General features: G+C 46.6%; 1 protein-coding gene and 1 pseudogene across 1 annotated transcript in view; one reads left to right on the top strand and one right to left on the bottom strand.

The window, feature by feature from the left end:
• The window catches only part of LOC119540852, a 40,543-nt pseudogene extending 35,151 nt beyond the window's left edge, over positions 1-5,392 (top strand).
• An 890-nt stretch (positions 5,393-6,282) lies between these two features.
• Positions 6,283-17,206, bottom strand: part of PXDC1 (PX domain containing 1) — a 34,361-nt gene continuing 23,437 nt past the window's right edge. The window contains exons 4-5 of the mRNA XM_037843000.1: positions 12,298-12,409; positions 6,283-7,550 (exon numbers count right to left, since the gene is read on the bottom strand). Coding sequence (XP_037698928.1) covers positions 7,433-7,550; positions 12,298-12,409 — 230 coding nt within the window. The 3' untranslated portion in view covers positions 6,283-7,432. The remainder of the gene's footprint in view (positions 7,551-12,297; positions 12,410-17,206) is intronic.

The following is a 17,206-nucleotide window of genomic DNA, read 5'->3' as shown; positions in this document are numbered from 1 at the left end:
TTGTTTTACCTGCCAGGCTACTGTCTGCTCAGTACTTGGGCAGCATCTCATCCACCTCGTACACCCAAGGCCTTGAGTGGGGCCTGAGACAGACTAGATGTCCCAGAGACGTTACTTTTTTCTCCCCCCTCTTCCTGCCTCCTCTGTGCTTTCTCGGGACTGGATGTGGGTGATAATAGTCCCATTAGTGCAAAATTCAGGACTCAGGGACTGGAAGAAAGTCAACTGTCTAATCTCTCGGAGGACTAATTGCATGGATTTTAGTACAGGCATCTCTCCCCCAAACAGCAGGCTCCTGAGCTGACTCAATGTCAACTCCGCTCATGAAATTGATATTGAACAAACGTGGAGTTCTCTGCCCAATGTGCATAACAGCCAAGTTATGACACCCGGGTTTCAAAGGGAGAGAGTTTATTACAACGAAGAAGAACAGTTATAGCCTCTGGTTCTAAAATCTGTCTCCCTAAGTCTAAGTTTAGGGTTTTTATGGATTCAAACAAGGGGAGATGGAGTTGTTACCACTACAATAACAAGTATGAACAATTGCAATTTACAAATATAAAGTAGTGGCCCTAAACTAGAACTAAGCTAGAATAACCATTACCATAACAAGCATAAACACTGTAATCAGAGGTTAGTTCCAGGCTGCCTCAAGTTCCTTCATTGACATTAGGGGGTTGTCTCTGTGATTATAAGACCCTAAAGTTGTAAAACAGGATAAGTGGGTACAAGCAGGTCAGTCAGGAGGTTTGTACAATAGCAATTGAGTGGGTTTCGGTAATTTCAGGTGTTTCCTTTTGGCTATTCTTCAATGTACTAGAAAGTAAGAAAAAGGCACCTATATAATGATTCACTCATCATAATTATTTGTAAATCTTAATTTCTCAGTTACAAAATGAAAAATATAAATTGGATGGAGGATATGGGTCAAGAAAGACTATTTGTCAATGAGTCAAAATTTCAAGTCACTGGGGAACATTTTTAATCCAGTTGTCTAATGGTTCCAGTGCATTTCTGAGAGCTCTAGCTTTGACAATGTCTGTTTCCATTTAAACACCTGAACAGCTGAGATCAGCAAAAATCAAACCCATCTTTCTGGGTTGTGCAGAAAGCCAGAGGGATACCTGATCATTAAGCTCCCTCTGAGTGACAGAAAGCGAACTCCTTTGGAAAATAAAAAAATGCATTTCAAAACTGTAAAAATGAGGTACATCCCACATTCAGCACCAGTCCTGCACTTGACACAAGGCTTTATCACTACTACTAGTTTTATCTCTCTCCAGAGGAGATGAGTGTCATTGGAAAGGAGCTCACATCCTAGGGTGGAAACTGCTGCAGTCAACTGCTTCAAGTCTAGTTGAGATCCTGGTGCCCGTAACTTGCTTACATCCAGTCCTAGCACACTGCCATGTTTTGCTGATAAAGGGAACTAGAGCAGTAACCCCAAATACTTAAAACAGAGAATTATGAATGGGACTGTAAGGGATGGGTGGATTGGTCCAATCTGCTGGTACCTCCCTGTTCTAGTTTGCTAATGCTGCAGAATGCAAAACACCAGAGATGGATAGGCTTTTATAAAATGGGGGTTTATTTCACCACACAGTTACAGTCTTAAGGCCACAAAGCGTCCAAGGTAACACCTCAGCAATCGGGTAACTTCACCGGAGGATGGCCAATGGCGTCCAGAAGACCTCTGTTAGCTAGGAAGGCAGCTGGCGTCTGCTCCAAAGCTCCGGCCTCAAAACGGCTTTCTCCCCGGACGTTCCTCTCTAGCAAGCTTGCTTCTCTTCAAAACATCACTCCCAGCTGCACTATGTTTACCTTTGCATAAAACTCTTGATCTACAGGTAAGAAATTAACAAAAGTGGTGATTGGGGTGGAGGAGGTAATTATGAGAAACAGGCAGATGGTTTACCAGAGCAGGAAGGAAAATTTTCACTGTATGCCTTTTTAATCCAATCAGGCCTTTGCCCTTATCATTTCGCTGAAACTTCTCTTGTCAAGGTCAACAAGGACTTCCACTTGGCTCCATCCAACGTTCCTTCCTCCACGTCCACCGTACTTGATTGTCAGGGGCATGTGGCACACTCGATCCTTTCTTCTCCTGGAAGTGCATTCTTTGTCTGGCTTCCAGGACTCTGCATTCTCTTGGCTTTTCTCTTACCTCCCTGCCCCTTCCCTTCTCACTCCTCTTTGCTGCTTCCCTTCTCGTCTGTCTCTTAGTGTTGAAGAGCCCCAGAGTTCAATCCTTGGAACTCTTTTCCTTCTACACCTTTTTCTTGGTTATCAAATCCAGTCTCACGGTTTTCAGTATTTTCTTTTCTCTGACAATTCCCAAATGTCTACCTCCAGATCCAATCTCCAGCCCAGACTCCAAACCCAATTAGTAATTAATAATAACAGCCATCCAATCTCCATCCCAGTCTCCAAACCCAATTAATAATTAATAATAACAGCCATCTCAAATTTAACACAGCCAAGGCAGAATTTCCGCACTTCCTTTCCAAAATCTGCTCTACCTTCTGAACTGTGGTTCAGGGAAACCTAATGATCGGTGCTCCGGCCACCCTTGAGGCCTCTCTTCTCATATCCCATGCCCAATCCGACCACTGCTTCCCACACCCAATATCACCACCAAGGTCTACCATCAGCTCCTACCTGGATTCTGCAACTGCCTCCTAACTAGTCTCCCTGCTTCCATGCTCACCTCTTAGTTTATCCTCCACCCAGAGGTCAGAAAATGAACATACTTGTCACCAGGACTTCCAAGTATTCTGATTTCTGGGTCTGTTGTTCCTATTGTAAATACATGGCTGGGGTCTTGGAAAAGTTTTGATAATGGATGATGATGGAGGCACAACATTGTGAATGTAACTTAACACCACTGAGTCATATACTTGAAAGTGGCTGAGATGAGAAATTTTACGTTCTATACATATTACCACAGTAAAACATTTTTAAAAGCCCATAGAACTGTACAACATAAAGAATGAACCCTGATGTAAACTATGGACTTTAGTTGATAGTGTAATTATACTAACATTGGTTCATCAATTGTAACAAAGGTATTACATTAATGCAAAAGGTTAATAATAGGGAGAACTGTATCTGGGGAGGGAGTATATGTTAAGTCTGTACTTTTGGTATAACTTTTCTGTAAACCTACAGCTGCTCTAATAAAAATAAATTTAAGAAATAAATAAATAGGGGCAGGCATGATGTGCTGTCGACATCTGCCTCAAGATTGTTTCATATGACAGTGTCTGCTCAAGAGATATTTGCTCTCAGGGTTTACTATCTGAGCTGATTTGGAGCTGTTATATACCCCGTAAAAAGTCATGTTCTTTTAATCCATTCTTGTGGGTTGGACCTTTAGTTAGGTTGTTTCAATTAGATGTGACCCACCCTGTCAAAGGTGAGTCTTAATATTTTACGGGAGTCCTTTGTGAGAGAATAAAAGGCAGAAACACAGAGAGGGCAGAGAGATGAGAAATGCCCAGAGAAGCAAGAAGGACCTATAGGAGCTGAGAGAGCCATTCAAACCAGAACCCAGGAGAGAAGGACCAGTGGACATCACCATGTGCCTTCCCATGTGACAGAGGAGCCCTGGATGCCAGCAGCCTTTCCTCAGAGAAGATATCTTCCTCTTGATGCCTTAATTTGGACATTTTCATGGCCTTAGAACTGTAAATTTGCAACCTAATAAATCCCCCTTGAAAGCCAACCCATTTCTGGTATACTGCATTCTGGCTGTTTTAGCAAACCAAAACATTATCTGTAAGACCAAGAGCCTCTCTAGCTTGTGGCAAACTCACCACTATCTCCTGCTTCCCACTATCCCCTTCCTTCACCCCCATCAAAACAGACAGAGGTGAAAATAGAAATTCTAATGCTTTGCTCAGAACTCTAATAAAATCAAGCATACCCAAGATTTTGCAGTTAAGGATTAAAAGAAAAAAAAAAAAAAGATATAATATGCCACACATCAGCCAGTCCTTTATTCATTCACTGTCTGATTAGAAACAAAGCTTATCAAGTATGAGCAGAATGCCTAAAGTGCCATATATATACGAATATATATATAAAGTCATATATATATACACACACCCTTCACACATACACATACACACAAACACATACATATCTTCAAGACACATTGACCACAAAGCCTAAGTTATATAAAGATCCAGAGGAATTCTTTTAGTTATCATCTAAAAAAGTATATGCTATTTATTTGCTATTTGCATAGAAAATATTGGAGGGATCCACACTAAGTGGATACCAGTGGGAATGAGACTTTCTGCTGAAAACCATTTAAGTCATTCTGATGTTAGCACCGCATAAATACATTACCCATTCAAATAAGAAAAAATAATATCTAGACCTTTATGGGGCCTTGTCTCTGTCAGAAAGCTTTTCTTGCATACAAACATTGCCTCAGTTTTGGTTTTCCCTGTGTCCCCAGCTGGGGATCAATTCAGAAACCTCAGCAGACTCATGGGGATTAGCATGAGCCTAGAGATCAACACGGTCCTCCAGGAGCTTACAATAGCATAGCTGCAATAAAAATGCTCATCATTTGACAGAATGTTCTCTTAAATGAAGGCCAAGTATGTGTTCTACTTCCTGGATCTAAAACTGGGAAGGTTAGAATACATCACTCGGGGCCTTTTGGCAGCCAACATCCCTTGCATATATTTCTATTAATAAATGTTATATCCATGAGAACTGTTATGTTTATTGATGAGCTCACAATGAGGGCGAGTCCCAGAGCTTGTACCACCCTGGTAAGAAGTGTCAGGGGAGCGGAGCCAGTTATTGTTCACATGGTGTGTTTTTACTCGTAGTCAGCCACCTACGTGAAAACCAGCACTAATTTACAAAACAGACAGAGGGGAAGCTTCCTCTGCTTATAATCAGCATTTGCTAAAGATTCCTTCCAAATAGGCAAATACGAAACTGCCTTTAGGGTGACTTAAAAAGATTTGATTGACCAAGAAAAAAATGTTTTTAATTTCACACCATTTCCCAGGAGCCTATCTAATGTGCCCCGGAGCAGTCTTCACAATTGTTAGTACCAAGGATTGTGAGAGGGATGAGGCTGCAGGGTGCACAAGAGAAAAGCAGGTTGTTCTAAAGCTGACTGGAGGAATGTGTGGGCAATGGTGCAAAATTCACACGTAAAGCTGAGCTCCCAGGTGGGGAATTCTTGGAATCATGTCTAGAGGGGAGGCTGAAAATTCCTGATGCTTTTACTTGGTCAAGTTTCTTGTTGCTGTGTTTTTTGCTTTTTGGGAGGGATATTTCACCAACCCCCAACCCCCCCCCCCCCCCCCGTTTTCTAGCTTCTATTGAGAAACGAGGAGAAAGGATGACAGTGTGCAGTGTGTGAGCTCACCATTTGCCGCAGTCCCCACCATGCCTAATTGCCTTCTCCACGCTGAGGCTGGTTATCATAGATCGTTGCACTTAAAGAAATAGTTATCTGTAGTTATGTCTCTTTCACATGGGAGAACACGAAGAATGGATTTAGAAGGCCACGTTTTTTCCAGGAAAAAAAAAAAGGAAGCCAGAGAGTCCTCTGATATGTTTAGCAGGAAAACAAATATCCACACATATGCCCCCTAAATGGGAGACCTGACTGTGTCCTGATTGGGAAGAGCTGCAGCTTACCGAGTGAAAGCCAAGACTGGGGCTTAGGGAGGTGACCTTGGGTCTTGATGGGGAAATAACAGTCCAAAAAAAAAGGTGGTGGAGGAAGTAGCTATCCCAGTGACTGATAGATGTGGTACGTGAACAAGGATAATCCATGAACCAGTAATTCAAAGTCAGATGATAATTCATGGCACACATTGATTGTATTGAACCTCAACTGAATTACACTTTTCAAGAGAGAAAGGCAACTGCTCGACCCCGTCAGCCACCTAATGGTCTATCTGAAAGCAGGGTGCATTAAACTGAACACAGCTGGAAAGCAAAAGGGGAACGCAGAGTCAGCGGAAATTCTTTGCACGGGGTAGCCGGATAAAAGAAGAGGTGTTTCCTGTGGCTGCCAGAGAGGAAAATGTAGAAGGAGAACACCCTTAGCGCAAACACAGTGTTTGTTCATTTTTCTATGGGGACGGATCATTCCCTAGGGTGAGAACATAACACATTTCCTCGAAAAAAATAATGTGGTGAGAAGAGGGCTTGGGGCCGGCCATGAGGGGCAGGCATCTGGTTTCCACCCCTTCCCTGGAGAAAAGGAACCATATTTTTAGACACAATCCTCTTAAATAGATATGAGTGGAGTAATAGATTTTATTTAATTAAAATAGATTAAAAAACAGACTGTGTAAAAGAATTAGGATTCTCAATAATTTACTAGTATTTACATTAGCAAATGTTGGTCATTAGTAGACGCTGTGAGAAAGTAAGCACACAGAACCCAGGCCTTGCCCAGTAGGCGATGGGAGATGGTAAGTTATTTTCTGGATTCCGTCCCTTTCAGATTATGGCAGTGGCTTCATTAAATGCTTGGTAAACAGAGCAGGTGTGAACATCCGAGGCTGGGCTGTGTTGCCGAGCTCGGTTCCCCAACCTGGAGGGCTGACGAGGAAGGGGTTCTTTTCTTTTTGGTCCACACTCGTGAAGAGAACCACAACCTCTCAAAGTCCGAGCTGAGATGGCTACCTCATCATCAGTCATTTTCCTCTCTCCCCGTAGACAGTATTCCCCATGGGTTTCTTAGTCTTCTGCAAACAATCCTTTAGGCAAACACAAAAAAACCCACAGTATCCAGATAAAAGATGGAAAACAAAAATGAAAGCCACATACCCAGGTTCTAAGGATATCCCGGGTCCCTTAACACCCCCTGGCTGTCGCCCAGAATTTGGCAATTTGTCAGAATCTCACTTGAAATGTTTTGTGCGTTTGCTGAACGAAGGAATTGGGGAGGAGGGCGGGTGGCCCCAGGTCACTTGACGAAGGGGAGCCCTCCTCCCAAGGAAGCGATCACAAGAGAAGGAAGGGGGAAAGCCGGTGCAGCCCTGCTCTTGCAGTGTAGATGTTCCCACAGGCATTCGCTGTTGTCTCACAAACCCAGCAAGGGTAGCAGATCCCCTGGAAACAAGGAAACAGGCTGGGGGTACTCAGAGGAGAGAGAAAGGACCCCTCAGGATTCAGTGGGATCCTGGGTGCTGGAGACTTTTCTAGACACTGCTAACAAGCCATCCACTTGCAAGACGCTCTGCCCTCTTTGCCTCTGGTCCCCAGTGGCACGTACACCCCAGGGGTGCTGGGAGAGAGCAGGCCCACCACTCAGGGGCCACCGCAAGCAGCATCTCGGATGTGTGGCTGCAGGACCAGCTTCCAGCACTTGAAGTCCAGCGCGGAGAATATCAGAAAAGTCGGCAGGAAGTGGACTGAGGTGGCGAGCAGCTCGAGGAGAGGCTCAGTCCAAGATGTCCGTCTCAAAGGGGACCAGGTGGTAATAAGACAGGTTGGTGACGTAAGCCTCAGGGTCTTCGCCGTCCTCCAGCTCTGAGGTAAACTCGCTGCCGTTCTCGAACCTGAAATTACAAAGAACAGAGGTGAGGGCCCATCCGCCAACCCCCGGCTAAGGTGGGGGCGAGAAGGGGCAGCAGCTCAACTGGAAGGAGAAGTTTTAGGGACTGTGCTGTTTTGGATATATTATGTTCCCCCAAAAGCCATATTCTTTAATGCAATCTTGTGGGGGAGACTGATTAGTCTGTTGATTGGGGGGAAACAATTGATTAAATTATTTCCATGGAGATATGGCCCCGCTTATTCAGAGTGGGTCTTAATTAAATCACTGGAGTCCTATAAGAGAGCTCACAGACAGAAGGAGCTCAGAGCAGCTGAGAGAGACTTTTGGAGAGATGCTTCCTGATGCTTTGAGATGTCTGGAAACATTTGGAGATGCTAGCCCAGAGTTTGCTCCAGAGAAGCTAAGAGAGGAACCCGACACTTAGATGCACAGGAGCTGAAAAAGCTGAGAAAGACAAGCCCAGAGACATTCTGGAGAAAGTGATTTTGAAACACAACCCAGGAGCAAGGGACCAGCAGATGCCAGCTACGTGCCTTCCCGGCTGAAAGAGGTGTTCCAGATGCCATCAGCCTTCCTTCAGTGAAGGATTGTATCCTCTTGTTGATGCATTCATTTGGACACTTTTATGGCCTTAGAACTGTAAATCTGTAACCTAATAAATCCCCTTTATAAAAGCCAATCCATTTCTGGTATTTTGCAAAATGGTAGCATTTGCAAACCGGAACAGGGACCAACCCCAAAACCACAGGGAGAGACTTTCCACGATGTCCTGCAGAAGGCATAGCCCTCACTGGGCCAGTGGATAAGCGGCCTTTCCCAGGGCCTGTTTGGAAAATGCGGAAAGAACCTTCACGGTGGATGAATTTGTCGACGCGGATCCTGCTCCAGAGACTGTTTCAGTTTCTGGGTCTGGCTGACTTAGGACAACTACCCAGAGTCATTCATTCAACGGGTCTGCCCGGGGCCTTCCTTCGCGAGTTCCCACTTGCCCTTACAGAGTTTGATCTCTGCCTCGCCGTCCTCTGGGGCAGGAGCCTGCCGCGTCCGCCGCGTCCTGGGCCCTGCAACCTGACATCCGAGGCGAGCCACAGGCCTGCCGGGGGCAGGGGAGCTGGCGAGGGAGGCTTCCTTCCGGTGGGGAGCTGCACCCGGTCGGCAGTTTCCTGGGCCCTGAAGGATGTGGGTTCACACATAGGAAGTGCACGTGGGAGACGATGGGGAGGGCAGAGACAGGAAAATATAAGGGAAGACAATGTTCCAGAATCAGAGGTGATGTAAGCAACTTTCCGGCACTGAAACCCCTGTGAGCCGAAACCACTCCTCTGGAGCCAGAAGGACAAGACTCCCAATTTTAAACCGTCCCTAACAGAGCACAAAGCACAGAGAGGCTGTTCTGCTTCTGGGAGGGACCAGGAGAGATGCTGTGTGTACTTCCTCCACTGTCCTCAGGGCGTGGGAGAGGCAGCTGGGCGCAGGCAGGCTTCCCTTCCCTCAGCCCTCACGGAGCACGGGAAGGGTCGCTGGGAGCCCAGCTGGTGGGACACGGGGAGACACGCTCGACTCTATCCAGAAAGCTCTGGGTGACCAGGCAGTTATTTTCCACCTGAGCTCCAAATCGCCCGGGAACTGGTCTCTGATGTGCATCAACAGACCCAGGGGGAAGCACTTGGGAGGGGTCTTTGGGGGCAGAGGTGTGGATCCAGCCCTGTACAGTGGGCACACTGGGCTGGAACTCAGCTGGGTGCAGACACTGGACTGCAAGCAGGCTTTCTCCAGAGTCCAAATTAAGAGTGCAAAACAAGGTGATCACAGTTTTACCAAGTTTGACTAGAAAAGCCCAGCTAGGACTTTCCTTGATTCCACCAGGAGAAGCATGGGGTGTAGATGTGGGTCCCTCCCTTTGGGCTGGCGGCTTCCTCCCCACTCCCTGGCTCTCAAGCTAAGGCTGTTCTGCGGACAGAGCCCACCGGTCATCCTCCAGGGACAGGTGACACTCCACCTGCTTCTCAGTCCATCTGATCTCTTCCCCCAAACCCAAGTCAGGCGCAAATAGGGGGAACACAGAGACAGTGGGAAAGGCTCGAAGATGCCGCCCCGCTCAGTCTCCTCCCCTGCCCCACAGCCTCAGAGAGGGCCTCAGCGCCCGGGAAGCGGGAGGACGGAGGGGAGCTGGAATGTTCTGGAACTATGCGTCCGGGCATCCCGCAGGCACCCAAAGACCCCAGCTCTCATCGTGGGAGGACAAGGCCAGGGTGGCCAACATGTCCCAGCCCCACAGGGATTTCCCAGGGGCCAGGCCACTCCTCAGATAACCAAGAGAGTTGAATGAGCAGGGAGCATCCTGCAAATCTAGTCCCACAGAGGCACACGCTGACCACACGGAGGGCTCCACCAGGAGATGGGGTGGAACTGCCTGCAGGCCTGACGAACGTGAATTCACAGAGTAGGGGCCAGTCAGTCCCTCCCAGCGCCCTGGAGGTGACGCTTCCAGTTACTCAGGCCTCGGCTCTCCATGACCTTCCCTTCCCATCCACCCAACACCCCTGGGGTATTAGGAAAGAAGATTCCCCAGAGACAGAACTCGCCCCACTGAGCAGCTGGAGAGACGTCTCTGCAGAAACAGAGGTCCTGTTTGCAAACCTGAGCGTGGGTTTGCAAATGCTCCTTCCAAGTCACCTCCCAGGAATCTCAGAGGGAAATTTCTGGTGCTCTCCCCACAGCCAGCCAGGTCTCCCGAGCAGGTGGCCACATGCCTCACCCAGGCAAAGCCCACAGCTGGGAAAGTCACATGGTCGCCCTCTGCTTTCACTCGGCATGTCTCTTTTTGGCTGAAAACTATTCATCACTGAACTTCCTTCTTAAACCTGGTCTCGTTCCAGAGCACAGAGACCTCCCCGAGACAGAGAGGGGTCCCTGAGGAATAAGTCTGGCCGGTGCCAGGACCCGGCAGCAACTGGAGATGAGGAAGGGGCTTTCCATCAACTTCTCTGCCCGGATGAACACTAGCCAGTAACTAACTCCTCATCCCACAGAGCCGAGGATCCCTCTCCTTCCCTTCATCGAGGTGATAAACATCAGTCCGGGAACTACACAGTGGTGCTGCGTTAGCCCAGAGGACGCCGACATAGGGACACGCTATGCACACGACTCCTGACCTTGAAAAACAATCGCTGCACGCACCACTGCAGCGTCACGGCAAAGCAGGTGAAGAGCCACGGCCGTCCCGGGGACCAGCAACCTGTCCCTCTGCGCACGCGCCCTTCTCAGGCTGCCTCTTCCTGAAGGATTCTCGCACCATCTGCCGAGACTCACGATGAGAAGTGCTGAGCCGGAGGCAGCTCCCAGCGCTTCCCGTCCTCAGCGTGCAGGCGAAGGGTCGACAAGGAGGCGAGGAAACACACCGGGGCGGCGTTTCCTTCCGGAGCCCGTGGGTCCAGGGGGGTGCGGGTGCTGGTGCGTCCATGGAGGCTTCGGGGGGGGGGGGGGGTCCCCAGCCGCACTGCTCCTGCACTTGAGGGCGGCCATCTCTCTGCCAGCTCCTGGGCCACCACTCCACATTCACATCTGCAGCTTTGGCGACCGCCCCATGGGGAAGCAGGATTTCCTCCCTTTTGAAGACACAGGCTTGTGCACTCCGGCTTCTTCCTCCCGGGGCCCCGCTCGACAGTCTACAGAAGCCGCGCCAGGACTGCCTTCGTGGGAGCCTGGGGACCCTGCGCCCCGATAACCAGCCAAGGACATGGCCTAGACGAGCTCCACTCTGATTGGCTGAGGGGCACAGTGAGGCCAGCACTTTCTCAGGGTGCTCACTAAGACTGGAAATCCGTACCAGCAGTGGAGGCCACAGAGAAGATGGGGCGTCTATGGCTCTTTCCCCATGGCTGGTTCAGGCTCTGAGCCTAGTGGCTGCACGGAGAACCCCAAGCAGGTAACCTGAGGTGGCTGAAGGCAACTATGTGACTCTGTCCCCACCCCAGGAGGCCAGGCCATGGAGCCTGGAGGAGGGACCTACCCCTTGGCCAGAGCCCACAAATGTCAAGATCCCCCCGAGGGAAGTTGGTTAAAAAAAAAAAAAAAAAAAATATCACCCCTTGGATTGTTAAAACACAGATAACTGGGCCCCAGCCCCTGAATTTCTGTTTTAGGAGGTCTTGGTTGGGGCCTGAGGAGAAGCAACAAAAAAGATTCAATGCCCGGATAAAAAGAAGGGAAACTGCAAAAAGTGTCCAAGGTTCTCCCTGAAATAGCACTGGACCTAGACTATTTTTAGAACTGGGTTTTAGCCAACCTTTAGGGGGCAATTCCTATGGAATTCAAACTGTTCCTGTCCATGGAGAAAGGTGCCAATTCTCCAAACCATCAAAACCTGATGAAGACAGCATAAAAAAATAAAAACAGCTGCTAACACCAGCACCACCTCCTCTGAGAAAAGGGGGAAAAATAAAAGATTCTCCCTCTGGAGTCCGGTAGAAACCAGACCCAGAAGCTCCCAATTTTCCCTACAGGCCCCCCTTCACAGCTAGCCACTTGTCGTCAAAGCTTTGCCCCCACAGGGTTTAAAAATCCAGGCCTCACTGTACTCTAGAAATGGCAAACATTTAAAGTAAATATTCAGATATGGTGGGGGTTGGGGCACTCAGGGCTTCTGACCACAGGTATTTCCTCCCACGTGTAAATCCATCTCCGAGTGATGACCACCGGCCAACGGTGTCCTCTAAAACGTGGATATTCAAAACCAGGGTACTTACAGATGTTCCGTGGCGTCCACATCCAGATGTTTGTCCTTTCCGTTGGGTATGTTGTGGTCAATGACTATTGTTTCTGTGTTTGCTAAACAAAATCCATTGGACCTCATGATTTCTGAAAATCAAAACCAGTGACGTGAATGTTCAGGAGGGGTTATGGCTGGAGGGCTCTGTCTAAACTACCCACCTCCCCTACATCCCCTCTCCATCTACTGTCCCTCACTGCACACCCCACCCCAAACTTCAAAGGAATGTTGTGCACCCCAGGGAACCACTCAGGGGTCTACCATGCAGATGGAGGAACTGCCTCCAACCTCCACCCGAAACCACCCTGCTTGATCTCTGCAAGCTGAGATCCCCAGAAAGAAAATGCTCTTTCCCATATCACAGAAGTGGGCTTATAATCAGATGCTCCACTGCTCACTAGCCAAAAGGCTCTGGACATGTCACCCAACAACCCTTCTGAGTTCTGATCTGTCCCTAGATGGGGACAATATTATCTATCACCCCAGGTGGTCCCAAGAATCAAACAAGACAAACGTCTATGTTAAAGCAGGTGGATAGCTTTCATGTTTTTGCTTTAAGTGACTCTGTAAGTAAATAGCGTTTTTTTTCCAATGAGCGTACATTTGGGTGATGTAGAAAAGCTAACAACGAGAAGCAACATGTACTGCCTCCGTTGGCCATACGGTGTCAGCTTGCAAGAGTGGAAGGAGTGTCGTCTCCCTCTGGAAGAGCTGGAGTGGAGATGAGTTTTGTGGGGCTGAAATATCACCAGGGCCCGTCTAGCAACAAGCTCCGAATCCCACAAGGACTGTGGGATTTAGCTTCTTCAACTGAGAATTTCGGAACTACATTAATCTCGAAAGTCCCTTCTAACTCTAAAATCTCACGAACAGCTGGATTTCATCACATTCTCTTCTGGTCCATGAAAGTAGCAAGCATTGCTTGACTCATGATTACTAAAGAACAGTCCAGTGTTCTTTGTAACATCTGGTCTACCCTTTATTTAGATTTTCCAAGGGCCTGGGTTTCCACCACTTCTCCTGATAGATCACTGTCTGTAAAGCTGGTTCCTCTCCTAACCTTGGCACGTAATCAGCTGAGTTCCAGGCCTTTGTCTACCCTCTCGAATCAGGCCCCCTCTGTTTACCTCATCATAAGAGACACACCTAAGATAAAATCAAATTCCTGGTGCATTCCCAAATCCAAGAGATTGTCAACTTCCCACTGAGGTCCTAACACACAGAAACACACACAAATAGCCTTTGCCTGGGCCTGCCAGGAACATGGTAACAGGAACGTGGATCTCCTTGTTTCAGAGACTGATTTATTTTTATTTTCTTACACCTTAGCACAATTTGGATTACTTTATTCCTATAAATCCTTTTTATACATGAAATCATTACCTCCTTTTAATGTTACATTTGTATCTTCCTAGATATTTGGTTCTCAGTTCCGTGAATTTGTCTCCAGATGAAGAAAGTTAAGGAATTGACACACAAAAAAAAAAAACGAAGAAAGAAAAACAGAAGGTTTCCTTCTCTCTCCCACAGGCTTAAAGTGACTATTCACGCAGGTGTGCCAAGTAATTGCAAAAATTTCCACTTGACTTTCTGGAGTGGTGACAGCTCATGGTTCATCAGTCTTTGGCAACACCTTCCAAGTCAGTGTCTCTCACATATGATATCGGCACATCGCTCAACCTCGCCTCCCCCGCCCCTGGAAGCAGTGTGTGCTCTGTTTGTGAAGTTCTGCAACTGGTCAGAGGGAGGTTCTGGCATCAAATTAAACATCGGTGCACAGATCCTCCTGGGTCAACTACACTTCTCAGTGCCAGAAGGGCAAAATGTTTACCCAAGTCTGATTCTGAAAGCCAGACCCTTTGAAAACGACAAAACCTTAACAAGACAGTAAAACTGCCTTGCTGATCGATTCAAAATGTATGGCAGCAGAAAATCACTTTCTTTATTGCTTTTATTAGCTCTGACCCAAATCTGTCTATCTCAAGAAGTACATAAAACTTCTTAGCAACCTCAGTACAGTCAACTGACACCCCCTCATCCCCTTTCTCCCACCCCCTGTGCCAAGGGAATCTGGGGGGAAAAAAAACAAGTTAAAACAAACGTTGCTGCTGCAAAACATTTCTACTCTTCTAAGTTCTGAAGAGTGCCTTGAATAGGAGCTACCTATTATTCTTCAATGTGAAATCTGGAGCTCTAGGAAACAGAATTTTTACCAGCCCCAAATTAATACATTTGTAACAAATCATTCTTGATTGCCTATGAAAATGAAGGCTTGTGCACATAAATGTGGCTTAACTGTTTGCGAGGTCAGCCTGGGCCCTTGATGGACCCAATCAATTCAGACTGCAACCACAGAGAGTTTCAATCAGACTGGCCTGTTTCAGCCTGAAGAGGACCCCAGAGAAGCACCCATTTCTTCCTGGATCCCACCGTCAGCTCTCAGGGTCAGCCCCAGGACTTCAGATAAGCTTGGGGCAGGAAGGGCTTTGTAGCTGGCGGGCTTGCCAGCAGCCTGAGAACACTCAAGTTTCCCCTTTTTAACTCTGGTTTGGAAATGGATTGTTTATCGGAAACCCAGTTGTCTTTTAATACACAAACAATTATCAGATCAACATGTACCTAAAATCTAGTGAAACATCCGTGTGCCTGTGCTAGCTGAAAATAGAGCAGGGATTGTGTGCTACAAAATATTTGTATTTATTTGATCATTAAAAAAAAGTTCTAAATAGAGCTGTACAAATTAGCAGCTGTCCAAAGTTTAAAAGGAGAAAAAGGCATTTAGTATACTAGCAAGCCTCTAATTGTATGTACCACCAGTTTAAGCAGATCATCTGGTGTTCCGTGCCGCTCACAGCCATACAATCCGGAGGAAACTTAATGTATGTCTACCTTCAAGAAGAGAAAACAGGACTTGTACCACCCTTCAAGCAAAAAGTTTCCTTGAGATGGATGGTTATGGGACTGGTGGGGCTAGTTTATCACAAGGTTCTTGTACATTTGCCAGGCACCTTCAGCCATAGTATGGAAAGGTGAATTTCTAGGAGAGGGGACAGCCGTGGATTTTGGAGTTAGGAAGACTGCGTTCATATTCCAGTTCTGTAACTCAATGGAAGAGATTACTTCTCGCTCAGTTTCTTCATCTGTAAGATGGGAGTGGAGTCTCCATCCCCCAAGGGCATGGGTTACGTTAATGAGATGATGTATGTAATGAAGCCTACAAATGCTGGGGCTCAATTAACAGAAGTTAGTGCCATCATTTTCGTTACTACCATCTCATGTTAGGACATGAGAATTGGAAGAACTGATAGAAATGTTAGGGTTTCAGAAAAACTACAGCAGGTCTGAAGTCTATTTTCAAGCACAACTTAATATGTGAATTTTTCCTGAGCAAAATTCAGGAGACTTTGGTGTGGGTATTACCCACTCCAAAAGTCACTGGGCAATTTAATGATTTTAAGCAAATACTGGACTGATTTTTGTGAAACTGCATTTTCAAGCTAATAATATTTTGTCACATATTACTAACATTTCTGTCACATAGCATACTAACATTTTGTCACGTATTTTTTTGCATATAAAGAGCCCTGCATTACCACTCATTTTTTTAACTTTTAAATTTTGAACTGTTTAGAATTACAGAAAAGATGTAGAAATAGTATAGTTCCCATCCATCCCTCACCCAGCTACCCCTAATGCATTTTACATAACCACGGTACAAGGATCAAAACCAGGAAATGAACCTTGGTACGATACCATTATCTAAACAAAGGACCATATTTGAATTTCACCAGTTTTCTCACTAATGTCCCTTCTTCTGTTCCAGGATCTGAGTTGGGACCCCATGTGACATTTAGTTACCATGCCCCATCTCCTGTGACCTCTGACATTTTTCAGGCTTTCCTCATGGTACCTGACCGTGGCATTTTTGAAGAGCACTGGCTAATGATTTTGCCAAAGGCCCCTCAACCTGGGTCTGTCCGATCTTTCTCATGATTAGAATGAGGCTGTGCGTTTTTGGCAAGAAAACCCCAGAAAGGACATGTCTTCCTCAATGCACCCAAATCATGTACATGGTGATGCTGACAGGTCTTATTACTGAGCGCCTGGCTGGGGGATCTTTCTGTAATTAACAAGTATCTCAGGAGAGATACTTGAAGACTTGGTAAATCATGTTTCTCCTTAAACTTTTGCCCACTGATCGGTAGATCTTCTCTGCAATTACCATTGTGGTGTCTGCTAATGTGATTGTCTATTTTGCCATTGAAGCTAGGTCTTTATTTGCCCCCAAATGCCACCACTCCTTCATTTTATTAATTCATATATCCACTTTTTTCAGCACTTAGTCTCAAGGCAATCAAGGTATAGGCTTTTCTCCCTTTCAGATTCTCTCTCGTTATATTTTCAGTGTACTCCAAAAACAGAACAGAATCCAAAGCTATGCCTTGTTTATTAATTTGGCTAACTGACTAATTTCTAGCCCTGTATAGTAATCATTAAGATTGAGACTGGATGGCTGCTCAATTAACGAAAACTGAAATTATAACTCACTTCCAGTTCCCAAAACCCTAATGATCAGATTTTGTGGCTGAACTCGATTAGTCCAAGCAGCCAGATAAAGGCTGAGTTTTATCCTCCCATTGGGCTGACACGACACAGAACACTTTACAATTTCTGTTTTCTTAGGTTTGATGAGTATTTAGATTAACAGGGCAAAGAATGTTTGAGGTTACTGGTCCAAGGTATAAACCAAGGAGGCCACAGTGTTATTCTGAGTGACCTTGGGGTGGCCCCAGGATGTTGAGGTTGGGGAAAACGTTCCACCAGCGAGCGGCTGGTGCCATCTAGTGGAGCTGCTGACCATTGACCAGTCTTAGGGTTTGAAAGAA

This window comes from Choloepus didactylus, chromosome 7, assembly GCF_015220235.1.
Source record: "Choloepus didactylus isolate mChoDid1 chromosome 7, mChoDid1.pri, whole genome shotgun sequence".
Taxonomy (NCBI): domain Eukaryota; kingdom Metazoa; phylum Chordata; class Mammalia; order Pilosa; family Megalonychidae; genus Choloepus; species Choloepus didactylus.
The sequence above is the reverse complement of the archived record's forward strand: the minus strand, read 5'-3'. Positions and strand labels throughout refer to the sequence as shown.